The sequence below is a fragment of the Trichechus manatus genome, unplaced genomic scaffold (genome assembly GCF_000243295.1).
Source record: "Trichechus manatus latirostris isolate Lorelei unplaced genomic scaffold, TriManLat1.0 scaffold00008, whole genome shotgun sequence".
In the NCBI taxonomy this organism is placed as follows: Eukaryota; Metazoa; Chordata; class Mammalia; order Sirenia; family Trichechidae; genus Trichechus; species Trichechus manatus.
This window is the reverse complement of record NW_004443944.1, coordinates 26,981,423-27,001,981: the sequence shown is the minus strand read 5'-3', so window position 1 is coordinate 27,001,981 and position 20,559 is coordinate 26,981,423. Positions and strand designations below refer to the sequence as shown.

Sequence of the window (20,559 nt, the reverse complement as noted above, 5' to 3'; positions counted from 1 at the left end):
ATTGAGTACTTGTTAATCTGAATTACTTTAAGATTACTGCTTACTGATTTTTAACCCCTTATTTACTTTAAAGGACACAAGAACAAGATCTTTTTCTTTCCTTTCTTTTTTTAAATATATATGCATCCCACCAAATTCAGAGAAGTGAAAAAGGGATAAAAGTCAAGGAGTTTCTTTTAAGCCTCTGTATACTGTCTGGCTGGGTCCATTTTACTACAGTCATTGAAGACTTATGTCCTAGGATTTTTCATGCTTTTACTTTTAAGAGTAGAAAATTTTGGATATGCATGTTAATTCCTGGTATACCCACCAGTTGACTTGGTGATTTTCTTCTGTTTCACTTTAGCTCAGAGTCAAGATCTCCACTGAAGTTGGCATCACAAATGTCGATCTCTCCACTGTGGATAAGGATCAGAGTATTGCACCTAAAACCACCCGGTAGGTAGATGCCACCTGGGCACAGTCTCTGGAGCTAGAGGAGCATGCCTAGTCACTGAACCCTTCAGGGGTCATTTCTGTGTCAGCAGTGATCCAGCTTGCACCCTAGACTGAAGTGGCTGTAGTTCCACTGGTACTGCACCAGGGGTTCTGCTTGGCATCTAAGCAGATTTGAGCGTTGTTTATACTGGTGTTCAGTCTGTAAGTAAACTACTTATTACAAGTCCTCAACGAGTTAAGGAGCTTGCCTCAGAAAGTAAGTCAACTGTGTCACTAAGCACGTAATTATTTGTTCAGATGACATTTTTTTTTATAACAAGACTTTTCTCAATGAAGGAAGCAGTGTATTGATTTATATTCTAGTTCAGTCTCCTTATCTTGGCAGTCCTGAATTTGCTTTTAGTGGGCTCATGGAAACTTTCTTTGGCCCAGGTCTGAAATCTGTTGGAAGCCTTATATGTCCTTAGAACTGAGATGGCAAATACCTTGCACTAGGACTACCATTCCGCTCCCCAAGTCCATGGGAAGCGTCACTAATCAGTCCCAGCACTTGTTCTTGCTAAACTCAGACACAACCTTGGAAAGTTTTTTTAACATAGCCTTCTAAATAACCATTAGCAATTGATCAGAATTGGCGCAGATCAGTATATGAAGCCCTTTTGCCAGCCTTCCCCCAGATTCTTATTTTGGGGCAAAAGCATTAAGATCTCTGGGTATAGTTCAGACCTGAACTTTACTTGACTGAGGTGGCCATAGATGCCATTTTTAAGACAGGAGATATTAGCTGGAGCCTGGAAGCCAGTCACTCCTTTTAAATCATGTAGCACTGGCCTTTCTGCCTCTGGCTTGGCTATTTTAATAGTGACATTGGAGATGAGAGCACTGTTTGAGACTCCACTGAAATAATGTTTGTGAGAGTGCTTTGTAACATTTAATAGTTTATATAAATGAACAGTTGTTATTATTCATAAGTAAATCTATAGCCAGATGTGAGCTATATAACCGTTTGGCTTGTTTTATCCCCAGGCCTTCTTAGCCTGAAATCCTAGGAAATAGCTGTGAAAAGAATAGTTTTCATCATTGAGTCTGCCTTTTTTTTTTTTTTAATTAACTTCCCCAATTATTTTTTGTTGCTGTTTGTTTGTTTAATAGTATTTTGTGTTTTCAGTGAAGGTTTACACAGCAGTTTAGTTTCGCATTCAGCAATTTCTACACAAGTTGTTCACTGACATTGGTTACATTCTTTACAATACATGAACATTCTCAATATTTCTATTCTGGTTGTTCCATTTCCATTTATCTAGTTTCCCTGCCCCCTTACATTCTCATCTTTGTGTTAAAGTAATTGTTGACTGTTTGGTCTCAAATAGATGATTTTTTTTTAAAGGAGCATAGTACGTATAGGTGATATTCTTTATTTTATGAGCCATTTTGTTATTTAGCTAAAAGGTGACCTCAGGGGCTAGTTTCTGTTCAGGATTTAAAGAGTACTCAGGGCAATAGTGTCAGGGAGTCCTCTAGTCTCAACCAGTCCAGTAAGTCTGGGTTTTTTCTTTTTTTTTTTTTTTTTTTTTTTTTTTTTAGGAATTTGAAATTTTGTTTCACATTTTTCTCACATTCTATCAGGGTTCATCTGTGAGTCTTCCTTTTGTTAAAAAAAAATCACTTTTTAAAACTCAATTTCAGGTAGGAAACTAAATTGAAATGATGAAATAGTACGAAAACAGAAAAAGCTGAAAGTGCCCTTCTTTCCTTTGCGTCCCCAGCCCCCCAGCCCCCTGCTTTGCCCACATGTGCATCTGACATCTATCTTGTGGTTATTTGCCCATGTGGTTCTGCCAGCACAGCTCTCCAGACCGCCTGTGTGCCTGCAGTGAGACTCGTGAGCTCCACTGCTGCCTGACTTGGTTGAGTTGAGGTCCTTAGGCCCTTGAAGTGAAAGGCTGGAGGTACAAGCATCTGTGTGTAGCACTTCCCCAGACCCTGATGAAAGTTCATCTGTTCTTTTCTCAGTCCTGGCTATTATCAGCTCAGTTTGCCCCCAGGCCCCAGACAGTTCTCCACATCTGTCTGTCTACAACAGGAAAGTGTTATAGTGGGAAACGGAGGATTAGGCAGTGAAGTGAAGAATGTATTCTTTGCCTGTTGTCAGAGGTATGCAGACCCTTTATAAAGACTTTACTGCCTGTCTCTTTCAGGGTGACCTACCCAGCTAAAGCCAAGGGCACATTCATTGCAGACAGCCACCAGAACTTCGCCTTGTTCTTCCAGCTGGTAGATGTGAACACTGGCGCTGAACTCACTCCTCACCAGGTCAGGAAAAGGCCCAGATAGTTCTCTTGGCCTGAAGCATTAATGTATACTAGAGCTAATGTTATGGTACGTTACACTGACTAGGGGAGATTCCGAACGCCTGCCTTCAGATCTTCACTTGGAGCCCCAACAGTTCATCAGGTTCAACCGCCTTGGGCTTCTCCCACATGACACTGCACGCTTTGGTAGCTGGTTGTAACCCTGAACCTGGAATATACTCTTCTTTTTAAAAGATTAGCTGGTGTCGAGAAGATGAATTTCAAGCAGATTAATCCTTAATTGAGGCTTTTTTCTTTCTTATAAAAAATATTGAAATAACTTTGATGAAACAAAAACCTAGACAGTGGGCCCAAAGCGTTTTTTTGTTCTGGCCAAAGCAGATTTTTTATTTGTGGGAATCTGAGGAATAGCCCTTTTAAACTTGTTCCTGCTTTGTATTATGAAAGCAAAAGTCTTCATTTTTTTCCCTATAAAAAGTAATGAAAATTATTATTTCAGAGATATTTCAAACCGTACCTTTCCCAGGGAGTCTGCTCAGTTGTCTTCCCCCCTCACTCCCTACCCCCTGCTGCTGTCATTTCCCTTGATTGAGAGTCAGTGCTCTCGCCCTGCCCCATACACAGTTAAGTGTTGTGTAAAGGGAAATCCAAATACTTTGCATGTCCAAAGATAGGAAAGAATGCTGGACCAGAATGGGCTTGTTTTAAGTGCTTTGTACTTTAGCAAGAACCAGCCGACTTGTATCCATCCCAAGAGGCAGCTTCAGAGGCCAGTAGCTTTACTTGGAAACCTTTTTGCTTCTGTTTCTTGTGGCTGCAGCTTCTGCACTTGTGCCCAGGCCCCAGAGTTGCTGCACCAGGACCACCATCCCCACACTGCTCTGCTCTGCTCTCCCCTCTACCCCCAGACTCCAGAGAGCTTGGTCAGGGCACTTAGCCATGGGTGACTAACCTTTAAGTACTTCAGCCCCCTAACATTTCCCAGCTTTCTCCCAGCGTGACATTCACCAACCAAAATAGCACAGGGGAAGAAAGAATATGAAGAGAAAAAATTACAAGACTAAATCAGCGGGATTGGGGTTAGGGCAGAGAGAATAAGAGAAGGGAAATAGATGAGGAAATGTAACTTTAACTGAATATTTGTCTCATCTGAGATTCTGGTTTGGAAACCAACCTCCATGGCTTTGGAGACCTCCCAGGTAGAAGTGACATTTTGCAATGATCGTGGCTGCTTCCTGCACTTGGCTGGGATAAGAGGAAGACCAGGCACCTGGCCTCCTAAATCCCATTCTTGGCCAAGACTGTATAATTGCTGTAGCCAGAATGCTTCTCATCTCTGGGCCCCTGTCACTAAATGCTTTAATGGTTGTTCTTTGTTGCCCAGGTATAGAGCAACAAATGAAATTTGCATTTTCTCTGTGGCTCCAGCACTAGCTGTGCGGCCATAGCAACTTATTTAGTACTTATGCCTTATGATCTGTAAAATGAGACCAACCAAGTCTCCCTGCTCTGTTGAAGTCTGTATTTTGAAATAATTGGAAGAAAAGCTCTGAGTGGATATTAAGTTTTGCTGCAGTTCTAGCGTGCAGAAAACTTAATTTCTTGTGCCACTCGGGGGATAAGATGATTAGACTCATACCATCGTATTGATAATAGTATTAGCTGTTTGTTGACTATCTAGTATGTACCAGGCCCCGCCGTAAGTGCTTTACATACATTATTGTGAATCTTCACACAGTTAACACCACATGTAGAAGTTAGTCTTTCTGTCTTACAGATGAAGAAATCAAGGCTCAAGGAGGTTAAGTAACCTGCTCAGCTACTAAGTAGTGGAACCAAATCCGTCTGTCTTCAGAGCCTGGGCCCTCTCCATGACACCAGGCTGCTCACCTCGATTAGAACTCTGCTGTGCTGTCAGTACTCAAGCCTCTCTACTAAATCTTTAGCTGGAGGCACCAGGAAATTGAAAATGGGCCTCTTACAGTTCACCTCATTTCCCTTCTTTTCACCCTTTGGTGAAGAAGTTAATTGGGCCGCAGAGTGGCCAAAGGCTGGCAGGAAGAAGAAATTGCAGCAATAGCAAAGGGCTTAAATCATCCACAAACTGGGCCTTCAGCCTCTAAGTCGAGAATTGGCTGGACCTCTAAGTTAAATTTCTTGTGTTCTACCAGCAAAAACTTCTCTCTGATCTCTTGAGTTAGGAACCAGGGTGGGATGACTGCTCCTTCTACTCTTTCAGGCAGGTCTGGCAGATCCTAGACCTCTTACTGTGACTAGCGAGCCAACAGCCTGCTGCCTTGTTGATGGGATGCTGGGCCGTAGGGAGTTTTGAAATTAACAGATGAAAGATTTGTATTATTGTTCCATCTAGACATTTGTCCGACTTCATAACCAGAAGACTGGCCAGGAAGTGGTGTTTGTTGCTGAGCCAGACAGCAAGAATGTGTACAAGTTTGAACTGGATACCTCTGAAAGAAAGACTGAATTTGATTCTGCCTCCGGCACTTACACCCTCTACTTAATCATCGGAGATGCCACTTTGAAGAATCCAATCCTTTGGAATGTGGTATGTGCCTAAATGCACCCTGACCCAATCCTGGGTACTGCATAATCAGACAGATGCTCCTTTTAGGTGTATAGGGCTCTTCACCCTAGCCTTGCCTGTGCACCCACTGGGCAATAAATGAGCATTGGGGGGTGGGAGACTATGTGCTGTCTCCGTTAGTAAGTCTTAGGGCCATGTACATGGCCTGCACACAGTAGGTGCTTCATAAATATGAGTGAGTGAATGAATGAATGAAGTATAAATTTGCCCTCTCGTAGGTTCTAGTGATCTGTGAAGTTCTACAAAAGTTGTACTTGAAGGAGATTTTCGTATTATAGCAAGCCAGTGTGGGGGATACACGGTATAAAAGATAAGGCCCTGGCCTATGTGACATGGTACAGCCTCATGGGAGGGGTAAGATTTGAAATCTGATAATTCAGAATGTTGTTGGGTAATAATTGTAGGCTGTGCAAAATGCTAGTAAATAGCCAACGTGTATAGAATCTTACAGTTCACATAGGACTTTTCACCTGCATGTCTTACTTTTGTTTGGTGTGCTGAGAAAACTTCTTGAAAGACATAGCATTTGGGCTAGGAGTGGAAGAATTGCAAGCATTTTTATCAGAATAGTGTTATCATTAAGGGAACAGCCTGCAGAAAAGCTCAAGGCACTTTCAGTGAGGCCTGAGTGGTTCCCTTTTGCTGGAGCTCAGGAATCCTGTTGAGAGTTGTAGGCGATGACGTTAGAAAGGTAGCGGAGGCCAAATTGCAGGCCTTGATGGTAGCTGGCTCCCTTTGCGAGACGAAGGGGCAGCTGCATTTTCTTGTGTAGTAATCAAAGCTCCTTTTCTTCTCCTGGACTTTAGGCTGGTTTTTGTACGTGAGCACATTTTCACTTCTCTTTCTTATGTGACTAAATCACACTTCCCAGGGTTACTAAGCAATTTCTGATTGCAGCTGTAACGGCCTGGGTGCCAGCTGAGATTTTTGTATTAAGCAGCTCTGTGGGGCTCACTGTACCAGTAGAAAATTGGAACTCTTGCTCTTAAAAGCATTTCCAACAAATACTTATTTTGTTCTTGAAATTTTTACTGCCTCCATTTGTCGACTAATGGATCAAGAAGTGATTGGACTGCTTGGAGTTATTTTCAGTTGTGGTCTTAGGTGTGAGTCAGGCAAGACTGTCCTGCTGATGAATGTCACCCTCTTTCTCTGCCTTGTGCCTTTAAAGACTGCTCTTCTTTTTTAAGGCTGATGTGGTCATCAAGTTCCCTGAAGAAGATGCTCCATCAACTGTCCTGTCCAAGAACCTTTTCACCCCCAAACAGGAAATCCAGGTATATCCTAAAGGGCTTATCCACCAAACGCTGAGAAACACTGTGGGATGGGCACAATGAGAGAGGACAGCAAGCCCCTGAACTCTCACTCTGGTTCCTTCGTTAACTGTCGTGTTTGTATGATGCTTTATCGTTTGGCTCTCACTACCTATGAGTCGGGCAGGGCCAGTGTCAGCTCCATCCTAGAGCCAGAAAGACAGGTGCAAAGAACCCAGTGACCTGTTCCCAGAAAGCAGATAGTTGGAGACAAAATCAAAACCAGAGTCTGTTTTTCCTGACATCCAGTCCCCTGGGCCGTTTGTGTAGCTCTTGTGTCACTACATGCCAGCTGCAAGTGCAGATGCTTTGCTTCCATCCTCTCTGCTCCTGTGTAAATCAGGGCTGATGGGGCCTCCAGGTGGGAAGACTCAACTGGGAGAACAGCTTCACTGCCTTAGGAAAATCCTTCATCTTTCCTGGGGCTTGTCTTCCTTGCATACAAAAATGAGCGATCCCTGCCCAGTCCACAGGGCTGTTGTGAGGATCAAAACAGATAACTGATAAGGAAAGAAAGGCTTTGAAAAGTTTCTAAAGCACTTCAGAAAGTGAACACAATAATTGTTATAACAGTTTGGGCACTGGTTAAGGAAACCGAGGTGTATCCACTCAGTGGATTATTTTGTAACCGTTAGAAATGATCATACTGCAGCATCGGGGAACCTATATGTGAATTACTGTTTTAGTGATAAAAGCAGGCTACTCACTCTCATTTCACTATAAAGAAGAACAAGGGCCAAAAGGGTAGAATAATAGGATTATTTAAAAAATTCTCTTAATGTTGTTATAGTATTGTTTAAGAATATAAAATGCAGTTAAATAGTAGGTTAACTGTAATGATTGTGAATGCTGCCTGATTTGTGGGTGGGGACGGTGGCAGCAACTGTCCCAGTGTTAGAAATCCCTTAATGGCAGTGGCAGCACAAAAGAGCTGTGGTGAAAATATGGGAACAGGAGCCTCAAATGGGGCTGCTTTGTCATGGAGCTGGATTGTCTGGGCATTGGCAAGCAGGGAAGACAGCTACAAGTTTATATGTTGCAAGAAAATCTTTTTTAAAAAAGTTAAATTTGTATAAGTGCATTACAGCTTACAAGCATAGTCAAATGCCCTATTTCCTTTGGTCATTACAATATCTTTACAACCAAGTAGGGTGGTCTTTCTCCTCCCAGCCAGAAACTGAGGCAAAGAGTAGTAAAGCGACTTGCCTGTGGTCACACCAGTACGTATCAGTTTGGGCCTCAGTAGAACTCCTTCTGCTGGGTCACGCTATCTAGATGAGAGTCCCCGAGATCTTCAGGCAGAATTGCTTAGGAGGAAGAAAAAACAAATAAAAAAAGGAAATATCAGAGGGATGCTTGCCCATGATGGAATTTATCCAACCTTCTGGTTCAGCTCTGGAAATCAGGCAGAGCAAGTGAGGGAGAAAGTTTTTTTAGGGCTTCCTAGAGTCATGGGCCGGGGTAGGGAGGGCTGAGTGAGAGTTGGAACCATCCATAGTGCAGCTCTGTTGAATTTTTAAAAGAGGAGGTTATCACCAGTTAGCTAACTTACATGGGGTAGCAACATATGACAGTGCCACCCTAGGAATCCAGAAGCTTTATGAAATCTGGAGTCCTGCCTCTGGAGTATCACACCAGTCGTCCATATACCTGGGCACCCTCTTTGATATCAGCCAGATGTCTCCTGATATGTTGTCTTCTCTAGCCTCTAAATGGCAAATGTGTCTTGAAGCAAAAGGATTCACCACCGAGTGAGCCAGGACTGATGCAGTGTCTTTGAAATGGGGACCTCTGGGATCAGAAGAGGCAAAAGGCCAAGTGACTGTGGCCACTTGTTGCCAGGAGGTTTGAGCCTGTGGGAGGTCTTTCCTCTTCTTGACTGTCATTGACATTTCCATCCCCAGTGTACATGGCAGCCCCTGCTGGGAAGGGCACATTCTAAAGTATTCTTGGTGTGTCTTCTTATGGCAGCACCTGTTCCGTGAGCCTGAGAAGAGGCCCCCCACAGTGGTGTCCAATACCTTCACCGCCCTGATCCTCTCGCCCTTGCTTCTGCTCTTTGCTTTGGTGAGTAGCTGTAATTAGCATGGGCAGTGTTTGTCTAGTGCCAGACTCGGCCGATGGAGCTGTTCCAAAGGAGGCTTTGTGCTCTGGCCTCAGCACAGCTCCAAAGGGGTCCAGCAGCTGTGACCTGAACTGACGGCCAAGAAATTTTAGGATAACCAAAATTCCCCACTATGGGGAAGCAGCGAAGTAGACTGAGCCATTAACAAGGAACATGAGATAGTACCTAATAACTATTAAAAATGATAGAAGTGCATGAACTGTGATGATCCATAGAAGTGTTCAGATGCGGTCAAGTGTGAAAAAAACAAGGCCCAATGCTGATTGTGATATAAAAATACAGTACAGAGGCCCATTCTAGCACTGTTTGGAACACAAAACCGGAGACAACCTAAAAGTCTGCATGAAAGCACGTGTTAAATAGATTATGGTATATTCATACAATGGAATAATTTTCAGCTTTTTAAAAGAATAGATAGATCTAGGCTGATATGAGAAGATTGTCAAGATTTATTATTGCATGAACAAGGCCAGGGTCAGAACAGTATGTTTAATATGATCCTCTTTGTGTAAAAACTTTAAAAAGGCAGTATCTATTTATGTCGGTCCCCTCTGGGGAGATGGACTTGTAGGAGAACATGGAGGTAGGAAACTTACTCTTTATACTTTCCTGTACTGGTTGGTTTTTTAGCCAGTTGCTTCCCCCCACCCCCCTTGGTTAAAATTGTAAACATAGATGCGTATCCTCAAAGTTCAGAAAATTTTCAGAAGTGTATGGAAGACTCATTAGATCTTACTTTTGGAAAGTTGCTGTGTTTCTAATTAATTAATCGATTTTAATAAAAGAGTTATTGGTCAGTCTAAATCTAGACAGCATACCACAAGGTTTCAGAAACCAGACCTGAGGGCACCTGTTCTCATTTTTGAGTGATCAGAATTTTAAAAGGCATGGAACCCACAGTGAGTGCATGCACCCTACCAGCTGCCAATGGCTTTATCTTATCACTACTTAGAGAAATTAGAGGGAGTGTTAGTTACTTCATAGTAAATGCAGTTTCTGACCTTTCAGTTTCATGGTTTCACGTGTTTTAAAAAACAAGGGTTAGCTGTTATTAAAAATGATGTTCAGATTTGAGTTACACAAGAATATTTGAGAGCAGGTGTTGGGATGCCTTTCTAGAAAAAGGGCAAGGGGACAGTATTTCCTAAGGACTCATTACAGGGTTGTTGTCACTTGGAAAAATTCCCTGTCCTTCCAGTATGTACCAAGTTTTAAGCCCTTAGGGCTGTTCATTGGATTAGCATTGGCATGCATGTGCTGCCTCTCTTTCAAGTTCTAAAGTTTTTTTAATTTATCTCTCTTCATCATTCAGTGGATCCGGATTGGTGCCAATGTCTCCAACTTCACTTTTGCTCCTAGCACGATTATTTTTCACCTGGGACATGCTGGTAAGTGCCCCAGGCTGCTAATTCCATTTAACCTCCTCTGACATTTAGCCTGCACCCACAAAAGCCCTGTTAAGTAGACCCACAACCTATTAACTATAATGACTTAATAGCATTACATTTCCCTCTTCCTCGTGGCCTTTTAGAACAGTTAATACGATGATAAACCTGTTTGGTCCATCAGCTTAGAACAGCTGTCATTATATTGGGTCTCATTGTACTTGGCTACTTTTGGCAAGCCATTTACCCTCATTTAACAGCCCTGTTTATTTCCAGAGATTACTCACTTATTGTATCTTTGCATTGAGCCATCTTCCCAGATGAAGAGAATTAATGCAGTTTCCAAAGGTTATCTTTCCTCACCGTATCGATCTTCACATTTACTGGTGGCTGTGTCTGGACAGTAATAGAAAACAGTCCCTTCCTCAGCCAGACACGCTGTCCTGCATTGTTCTCTTGAGAACTTAGGACCTGAACGTAAGGAGACAGTAAATTCACAAATCATTTAAGCATTTTGGAGGCTCTCCGTACTATTGGATCGGTAGTGCCTTGCATTTTCCTGAGACTTCAATATCCTTTTTTAATTTCTTTGCCTCTTTCAGGAGTAACCATCTGTGTGTCCCTAGCATATGAATTCTGTCGGAGTCCACAGATGAACCCCTTGAAATTGTAGGCAAATGTATGTCTATGTATTTTTCTGGGGAAAAGAGTCTGTAACTTTAATCAGATCCTTACAGTGTCCAGGACCTCAAAGATGGTTAAGAGCCCCTGCTGTAGTTCATCATTCAGCCTTCTGGGCAGAACTGACAGGATGACCTTTCTCTCTGACCCAGTTACCGGATTTGAGTGATAGCCCTCCTGGGTCAGGCAGAGAACAAAACCTGAGTATAAATTTATTTAGAGCCATGACTTTTCTTTCCAGAGTACCTTTTGTACACACTTCCTCATTTGATTCTCATCACAACTCTGAGGGGGGTGATAGAGGCAGGAATTATGATCCCCGTTTGACAGGTGAAAGAATTTAGGCTCAGAGAAACTTTTAAGGGCAGAGCCTGGACTGGAACCCAGAACTCTTGATGCCCAGTCTGAGCCCTTTTCACTAAACCTCCATTCTCAGTCCTTCTAGCTGCCTTCTTAGTCTAGGTGGCAAATTATTGTTTTAAAAATGTTTAATAAGAAGGAAATTATTCATTTATTTATATCCTGCCTACTTTCATTAAGAATTTGAAAAGTAAAAAGAATCCTAAATATAGCAGCACAGTAAAGTCTTTTTCTAAAAAAAAAAAAAATTAAACCAAAACAAAACCTACATTAACGAAGCAAAGAAATAGATGAGAACAGGAACGTGGGAAGAGATAATGTAGCTGAGGTCTGATTTTTACCTCTGGGTTTCCTGGTTGGCAAGGCTGAAAGGCAGGTATTTTGAGTTATCTGCTTTGTGGCATCAGACAAAAGGAATAAAACAAGCTGGTCTAGGAATACAGACCTTTTTGTGATCCGAAAGTTACTGCTCCTAACTCTCCTGTACCCCAAGGGGTTGTCACTATTTCATTTAACTGGATATCACAACACCTCTTCTTGTAGCTATGCTGGGGCTCATGTATGTCTACTGGACTCAGCTCAACATGTTCCAGACGCTGAAGTACCTGGCCATCTTGGGTACTGTGACGTTTCTGGCTGGCAATCGAATGCTGGCCCAGCAGGCAATCAAGAGGTAAGAGTGGGAATGGGCCAGGGCCCAGAGTGGGATTAGAAGTATGTGTGTCAGCTCTGCTCACCCAGCTCTTTAAACAAGGGTGTGTTTCAAAATGATTCCTATCCTTAGGGGCAAGTCTAACACCTTAATCCAGCCCAATACAGAAGCGATACACACTGTTAAGTCAGAAAAGGGCCTTGATGATGACCTTTAAACATCTTAAAGCCACAATAATTTATGTCCCTACACATTAGAATGAGGGAGGAAAATAATTGCTTTATGAAGATTAAAATGGATTACAACATGTGGCAGTTAATTTGCTGACTGTGTAAACATTCTCTTCTTTGCTACCACAGAGGATGCTCCTCTGCCCTCCTCCCAGGGCCCTCAGAGTTATTCCTCTATAAACCCTAACAGACTGCAAAAACTTTTCCTCCTACGCGTGAGGTCAGCGCTCTTCCCCTCAGAAGCTGCTGCAGGCTTTGCATAGAGGCACCCAGCAGGGTGCACCTGCTGCATAACTGAACCACTTCCCTGAGAACCAGACAACCTCAGGTTCACACAAATGGTTAGACCTCGATGTGATGGCAGCTTGCTGGCAGCTTGACTTTCAAAATGGAATTCAAGACAAATGTAAATGTCACATAGGTGGTTCTCATTGATTTGACTTTATTAGAACTTGGGCGATTTCAGCTACGCAAAAGCCAATAAGAAAAGGTCACAATTGCTTTCACCTTTGGAAGTAAACATTTCCAGACGTGCTCTGCTTTCTCTTCACCAAGACTTTCCTAGAAGAGTGTAACTCAGTAGTGTGCCATGGCTGCCAATTAAGCTGGTCAGATCAGAGAGAGGCTTTCTCAGAGACCGTTGTGGGTGGTAAAGTCAAATGTCTTGCCCTGCCTGAGTCTCCACTGTGAGTTCTCTGAGTGCCTCACCCTGGAGATCCGGCACAGACGTGCTCCTGGGCTACCTTGTTGTCCTCCATATTCCACCAGAGCTTCCCTCAGCACTAGCAGTGGCAGCTTGGTTAGTTTTTCTGCCCCTCCAGCAGCCTTTACTTGGCTATACATCGCACCTGAGGAGCTAGGACTCAGTTGTTTTCCCAAAGCCTTATTCCCTTGCAGGAGCCAGTCCGGGCCTCAGGGAGCCAAAAGGCTGTGCCCTGCTGAGCTCTTTTTTTCTGGAGGATGGATGCCCACACAAGACAAACAAAATCAAGAGGTGATAGCCACGAAAGGCATTTGATTTAGAGCCTGCTTAGCAGGAGTTCTTAATCTGGGATCCTAAAATTGTGTGCATTTCCTGGAAAAAGGGACAGTAGTTTTCAAAAGAATCAATGACTACTCCCTCCACCCCCCGATCCCTGTTCATATATCCCACACAAAAGGTTAAAGACTCCTGCTACTGTCTTTATAAGTCCTAGAACTAACTCTGTCACTGGGAAAATCACTGACCCTGATGGAAGCTCTGGTTGGGTGTTTGCTATTTCTTTCCTTGGCTTATTTCTCCTCTCACTGTCCTTTCTTGACTCTCAAACCCTCTTTCCTTTGGCAGGATCGCTGCAGAGCAGAGCAGTAGATTGGCAAAATATAGGACACTACGGTAACGATGAAGGGCGGACTCCTGTCAGAAGCAGGGTCCCTTGCCCGTCTTGCCCACCTCCTGCATGTCAGTTGTTCTATCTAGTTTTCAGCCCACTCGTTCTTCCCCAGCCCTTCCTAAGCCAAAGCTGAATTCTGAGGCCATATTCCAACTTACTGCACCTAAAGCCCCCTGTGTTAGTCTAGCCAGTGGGGTAGCTTTGCAGCAGAGCAACTTTGGCCTGACTTTGGCTGTGTAATACTTCATCCTCCCTTGGATCTCATGGGGTACTTATTTAGAAACACCAGCCCCTCCTGTGTATGTTTATAGGAGGAGAGAGTTGAGGATTAGATTGGGCAAACTTTGGGCTTCTTAAAAGGGGGACCCCATTCAGAACATCTAAATTCATTAAATGATGGTCCCCATGGCAGATCCTGGCACACCTTGTCACTGTTTCTAGGCCTTTTTGTAGCACCAACCTTTAGTTGGGCCACACGGTGTGGTTTGGTGAGACAAAATTATGATGGCCACAGATCAAAGCTGCATCAGAATCCAGCTTTATAGCATTCAGGGTGTGGTGTAAGGCTGCTCCCCCTGTGACTAAAATTTCAAGTTAAATATTGCCCATTCTTCTTCTAGATAGGATGGGGATGGAAGTGGAGGCAAAGTGAAGGGGGGGAAGAAGAGAGAGTGAGCGAGTCTGGTGCTTCACTGTTCAGCTTCTCTAGACCAGGGGTTGGTAGACTTTTTCTGTGAAGAGCCAGATGGTATTTTAGGCTTTGTGGGCCATATGATCTCTGTCACCACTACTTCACACTGCCACTGTAATGTGAAAGCAGCCATGTTGTTGCTAGATGCTGTCAAGTTGGTTCTAACTTGTAGCGACCCTGTGTACAACAGAAGAAACACTGCCCGGTCCTGCGCCATCCTCACAGTCATTGTTATCCTTGAGCCCATTGTTGCAGCCACTGTGTCAGTCCATCTTGTTGAGGGTCTCCCTATTTTTTGCTGGCACTCTACTTTACCAAGCATGATGTCCTTCTCCAGGGACTGATCCCTCCTGATAACATGTCCACAGTATGTGAGATGTAGTCTCACCATCTTTGCTTCTAAGGAGCATTCTGGTTGTACTTCTGCCAAGACAGATTCGTTTGTTCTTTTGGCAGTCCACAGTATATTCAGTATTCTTTGCCAACGCCACAATTCAAAGGCGTCAATTCTTCTTCAGTCTTCCTTATTCATTGTCTAGCTTTCACATGCATATGAGGCAATTGAAAACACCATGGTTTGGGTTAAGCACACCTTAGCCTTCAAGGTGACATGTTTGCTTTTCAACACTTTAAAGAGGTCTTTTGCTGCAAATTTGCCCAATGCAATGCATCTTTTGATTTTCTTGACTGCTGCGTCCATGGACGTTGATTATGGATCCAAGTAAAATGAAATCCTTGACAACTTCAATCTTTTATCCTTTTATTGTGATGTTGCTTATTGGTCCAGTTGTAAGGGTTTTTGTTTTCTTTATGCTGAGGTGTAATCCATACTGAAGGATGTGGTCTTTGATCTTTATCAGTAAGTGCTTCGAGTCTTCTTCACTTTCAGCAAGCAAGTTGTGTCCTCAGGATAACGCAGGTTGTTAATGAGTCTTTCTCCAATCCAGATGCCCTGTTCTTCTTCATATAGTGTAGCTTCTCGGATTATTTGCTCAGCATACATATTGAATAAGTATGGTGAAAGGATACAACCCTGATGTACACCTTTCCTGACTTTAAACCACACAGTATCCCCTTGTTCTGTTCGAATGACTGTGTCTTGATGTATATACAAGTTCCTCATAAGCACAGTTAACTGTTCTGGAATTCCCATTCTTCGCAGTGTTATCTGTATTTTATTATGATCCACACAGTTGAATGCGTTTGCATAGTTGTAGACAATATGTAAACAAATGAGTATGGCTGTGTTCCGATAAAACTTTATTTACAAAAACAAGAGGTGGGCTGGATTTGGCTCCAGGCTGGAGTGTGCTGACCCCTGCACTAGACCAACAAAGAAGAGGGAGATAGTTGTATTTTCAGGTCATGTATTCTCTTGTCCATTGCCTTGGAGATAGCTTTCCCTAACAAAGCAACAAAGTCATCTAGTTTTTCATCCTCCGAAAATAAGAGAACAAAAAGTGCATAGAATGTAGAGCCCTTTTACTGTTGTGTGAGCAGAAGCTGGAACACCTAGCCCTCAACACAGAAAGGAATTACATTTGTTTTGGTTTTGTTTTTTTAGGTTTAGTTGAGGTAAAATTTATATAGAGCAAAACCCTTTTTAACCATTGCTGTTGAGTTGATTCCAACTTATAGCAACCCTATAGGACAAAGTAGAACTGCCCCATAGGATTTCCAAGGAACAGCTGGTGGATTTGAACTGCCAACCTTTTGTTTAGCAGTTGACCTCTTAACCACTGGGCCACCTGGGTCGCTATGAGTCGGAATCGACTCCACGGCAATGGTTTTGATTTGGTTTTAAAACCCTTTTTGGTGTATGATTCTCTGAATTTTGACAAACTTATGCAGGGTGTAACCACCACCTCAATCAAGATGTAAACTATTCACACTCCAGAAAGTTCCCCTGTGCCCTTTGTGGTTAGTCCCTTCACCCCACCCCCAGTCCCTGGCAATATCCATCTGGTTTTGTCTTAATTTATAGTTGCTCTATCTGAGATTTGCTTTCAGAGCTAGTCAGTTCTGTTGTCCTTTCTGCTAAATGTTGAGTTTTTCATTCTTTAAAACAACGCTGGATTAATTTTTTTTTCCTGGATTTTTAAGTAGTTCACTCCCTCCCTGCCACCCCCAAGTCATATTGCTTAAGGGAGAGGAAAGTCATTTGATCGTTTGGACCTTTGCCACTTTCTGAGGCTGTGACCTAGTACCTTAGAGGAAAGTCCCTGGTAGCAAAGTGATCTTCATCTAAGGAAGGACGTTGTTTTGAGCAGGCAAAACATAGGCCGTAACTCCTTAGCCAGGATAGCAGCTGTGGGCCAGTACCCTTCAGCTGTTCTTACTCTATTCTCATGCTGTACTCTCCACATGAACATTTCTGATTACACACATTTTAGTGTACTGAGGAACCTCTGGATATTGGCAGGGAGCTAGGGGCAATCACTCAGCCCTCGGGATCAGTTCCATGCCTATGTACGCCCCTTGGTGCTGTTTGATTAATTGGTTTGGAGCCTGCCATTCTGCAAAACTTCATCCTCATCACATTACTCCTCCCCACTGGATATAGTTATCTGCTGATGAATGCCCTGGGCGTCAGCGCCCTGCTTCTGCTTGCCAGAGCTGACCCAGTTATTACTGGCTGCTGTGACCTTCCTGGTGGCACGGTGTCTGTCTAGATTGTCCTTTTCATTTCCTGTGTTTCTCCATCACTTCTTGGAGTCTCCGGAAAGGCAGCCTCGAGGAACGAGGGAATGAGGAAGCTGAGAGGTTTTTATCCCCTCTTAAAATTTTTCTGTGAACCAAGTCCCGTTTTTGAGTGTCCTTCTGCCTTAGGTTTAGATGCTGAGTCTGACCATTGACTAGAACTTGGCCACATGGCAGGAATATGGTGCAAGTTTGTGGACTGAATGGTGAGGATGCCATTTTCCAAGCTACATAAGGGCCACATGTTGGTTGGCAGATCTGGAGTCTAGGAAATTTAAGATGAGCATTCTTTAAATTCTCTGTTCACCTGTTTATTGTTACATGTGTTTTTGGCCTTGCACAGTGAGAGGTGTGCCTGGAATTTGCTCATCTCCTTATATTTTTAAATGCCTCTTACTTAGTTATCATAAGGTTTGATTCATTGTTTTTATTTAAGTTGTCATCAGCTTTAGTTATGAACTAGCTGTCTCAAATTATTTTGTGAAATGAGATGGGGCATAAATAAATAGGAATTAATAGATAAATGATTATGCTCTGATAAATAGGCTCTTATAGTGGAAGAGTACCTTGGTCTCTCTGTTGTCACCAGTTAGGAACGGCAACAGTGAATTGAAATCTTCAGTAATTTTGTGTTTGTCTCTATTTTCTTTCAGGACAGCACATTAGTTCCAGAGGAAGGAAAGAAATTCTGAAATGAATGTTGAGAAAAGGAGTCAAGAACAATTCACAATTTGAAAACAAAACTTTATTTAAAAAGAAAAAAGTTGAGATTGTGTGGTTGTACTTGTTCTTCAATTTCCCCAACACAGAGCAGATCCCATGAGCCCAGATATTATTCTGTTTCTTTGGCATGGCCCCCCGGCAAGATGCCGTGAATATTCTTAACTTACCTGGATGTTGCATTTGGAAAGTTGAAATCTGTAATTAATTGGTTTTGGAATTAAAAAAATAATAATATTTCTATTATGAGAGTTTATTCTAGTGCCTTTGGAGGAGTGGTGTTCTTGGGGTATGTAACATGAGAACTTCGTTAGGAAATACCATGGACAAGATGACCAGGTATTTCCCCAGGCCTCTTTACATTGCTCCTTCTCGCCTCTTTCCTTACAGGACTGAGAATTGCCTGGACCAATCACCTTCCTTGCTTCTTCTCTAGCAGTGAGCATAAGCTGTCTGCAGGGAGCCTTGCTGGTATCTGAAGGTCCTCTTGCTATAGCACCTAGGACTCCTGCTCAAGGCTTTTGCCTTGAAAGTTCTGGCACCGCATGAAGTGGAAAGGAAAGGGATTGTCTTCAGAGTAGGCTGACCACATGAGTTATCTTAGGCTCAAGACTTAGAAAGACACACACATCTCAAGAATGACCCTTTTGAAGTTTTACCCCAGGACCACCATTACATACATGAAAGTTATATAGAATCATATAGAGAAGTAATAATAAATAGAAGAGTGTGGCTAAGTGGATAGACTTGGGTGTCAGGCAAACCTGCCACTTATTAGGTGAGGGGCCTTGAGCAGGTGACTTCTCCAAACCTCCTTTTTTCTTCTTTTTAAAGAGATAGAAACAATACCTATCTCATAGAATTAAAGGAGTTAATTGGGTGGCACAAACTTTTAAGAGCTTGGCTACTAAATGAAACATTGGCAGTTTGAATCTACCCAGAGGTGCCTCGGAAGAAAGACCTGGCCATCTACTTCCAAAAGGTCATAGCCATTGAAAATCCTCTGGAGTGCAGTTCTTCTCAAACATGGAGATGAGTTGGAATTGACTCAACGGCAACTGGTTAGTGCATGTAAACTGCTTGGCTTAGTGCTTGGCATCTTTCCTAATTGGGCCACAGTTATGAACTCTGGCTCATTGCCTCTAAATCTGTTAATTGAAACATGATGCATTTTGTTAACTTTTGAAATGCAGGTGATCCCAACAGTATTTTTTTAATTTGGGGGATAGGAATTATTTTAACCAGATTGCTTTCCAACCTAGCTGGACTTCACTACAGTGAGAAAACTGGAATTTTGATTGGAGAAAGGGAATAGGAGATTCTGGAACTTTGGGCTAGGTCAGAATGAGATTCTGCAGGAGAGAGGGCAATTTGGGCAATTACAGGGCTGTCTGGAAGATGGGAAAGATGCTTTGCCTTTTCTAGAGGTTTCAAACTGGTGGTCCATAGATATGTTTTATTTTATCCATAGTGTTTTTTTCAAAAATTGAATTTGTTGTCAACATTTAAAAATTGTGAGATTTCATATAAAAATCTGGGGTTTCAGTTTTGGATTCTCTTGAAAAAGAGAGGTAGATCTGACAACATTGGGCCTGATTCCTGCAATCAGCTGGAGCTGAATCACAACTCCACTTGCTGGGGCTTGCTCGCTCCAGTTTGCCATAGCCTACTACTCAGAATCAGTTCCACTTACCATGGTACTGGTGTTGGTCCCAGCCAACGTCGTTCACTAATTTCCTGCCTGGCTCCTGTAGGCATATGACTTTGGGACCCCTTGCTTCTAATTTTAGTTGCTTACTCCACCCTGAGGGCAAAGGGTGATGTTGGTCTCCCATTGCTCTTGGGTGGCTCCTAGTGTCCCTTAGGTGTGCTGAGATCTCAACAACCCACACTGGTGGGGAAGGGGAGGAAGCCAGCAACATGTGGATGAGAGCAGGGAAACCCACCCAGCTGGGACTTGGACACCTATCACCAGGACCCTTAAAATTCTGAAAGACAGACTGGTTAAGGCCTGGTGGACAGTGGTGCAGAGAAGGGGTGGTAGGGCCTGAGAGTGGAAGTACAAAAGGTGCTGAGTGTCCTGGTCACGGAAACAAAGGGCAGCCGGAGACTGGAGGGAAGGAAGTCAGGAAACCGCCTCCTTGGGAAGGGGCACCAGGGCTCTTCAGGGCTGGCCTGCAGGCCCAGAGGAGCTGGAGAACGGAGCACAGCAAATATTTGCTGTGTGCCAGACTATGCTGTGTATAGAGCTACAACAGTGAACAGGACAGATACAATCCCTGCCCTTGGTCAGTTTATAATCTGGAGAGAGGACAGAGAAAGGGAGCAGAGTGATATAAATGAGAGCAGGGCTTCAAAGGAAGCAGTTTTTATCTAGAGAGACTGGGAAGGCTAAGCCGAGGCCTGAAGGACACGAAGGAGCCTGCTATACAGAGCTGGGGAAAAGCACTCTATGCAGAAAAATCAATATGTGCAAAGGGCCTGAGGCAGGCCAGAGACTGGCATATTTGAACTGAAAGCAAGCCAGTGTATTAGGGTGTAGTTAGCAAGGAGACGAGCATCCTGGGATGAGGCAGAAGAATGCAGAACAAGCAGGGATGTGGTAAAGGGGATAGATTTTATTTTAGGACCAGTGGGAAGGTACTGACAAAGTCTAAGCAATTTGAATTTTACGTAGGGATGTGACAGAGGTGGAAACTCACCCTACATGCCTGCCGGGGTAGAACCTCTTGAAGGGCTCTTGGCTCTCAGTTCTGGAGCAAGGCTTAGGAGAAGAATCGGGTTGCTTGCAGCCAAATGGACCTGGGAGGGCTGGAGCTGACAGCAAGACTAACTCCTATTACTTATGAAATCCCCTGGATCTGTCCCTCAAATTATTTAGCGCTGCAATGCCAGGCCATGGCCTCCTCTAAGGAGTACAAAGCATAGAGGTTTTGAGTGTACTCTTTGAAGTCAAACAGACCTGCTTTGAATT

General features: G+C 43.3%; 1 protein-coding gene across 4 annotated transcripts in view; it reads left to right on the top strand.

Annotated features, from left to right (window-relative positions):
- The window catches only part of RPN2 (ribophorin II), a 68,111-nt gene extending 50,289 nt beyond the window's left edge, over positions 1 to 17,822 (top strand). For 2 of the 4 annotated variants that reach the window (XM_004370364.2, XM_023724798.1), the window contains exons 10-17: positions 347 to 438; positions 2,637 to 2,751; positions 5,122 to 5,316; positions 6,546 to 6,632; positions 8,640 to 8,735; positions 10,106 to 10,181; positions 11,763 to 11,892; positions 17,519 to 17,822. In XM_004370364.2, coding sequence (XP_004370421.1) covers positions 347 to 438; positions 2,637 to 2,751; positions 5,122 to 5,316; positions 6,546 to 6,632; positions 8,640 to 8,735; positions 10,106 to 10,181; positions 11,763 to 11,892; positions 17,519 to 17,531 — 804 coding nt within the window. In that variant the 3' untranslated portion in view covers positions 17,532 to 17,822. Of the gene's footprint in view, positions 1 to 346; positions 439 to 2,636; positions 2,752 to 5,121; positions 5,317 to 6,545; positions 6,633 to 8,639; positions 8,736 to 10,105; positions 10,182 to 11,762; positions 11,893 to 13,428; positions 13,589 to 17,518 lie in introns of those variants that run through there. The other 2 variants (XM_012558885.2, XM_023724792.1) reach the window with 1 other exon arrangement.
- Positions 17,823 to 20,559: the final 2,737 nt, after the last annotated feature.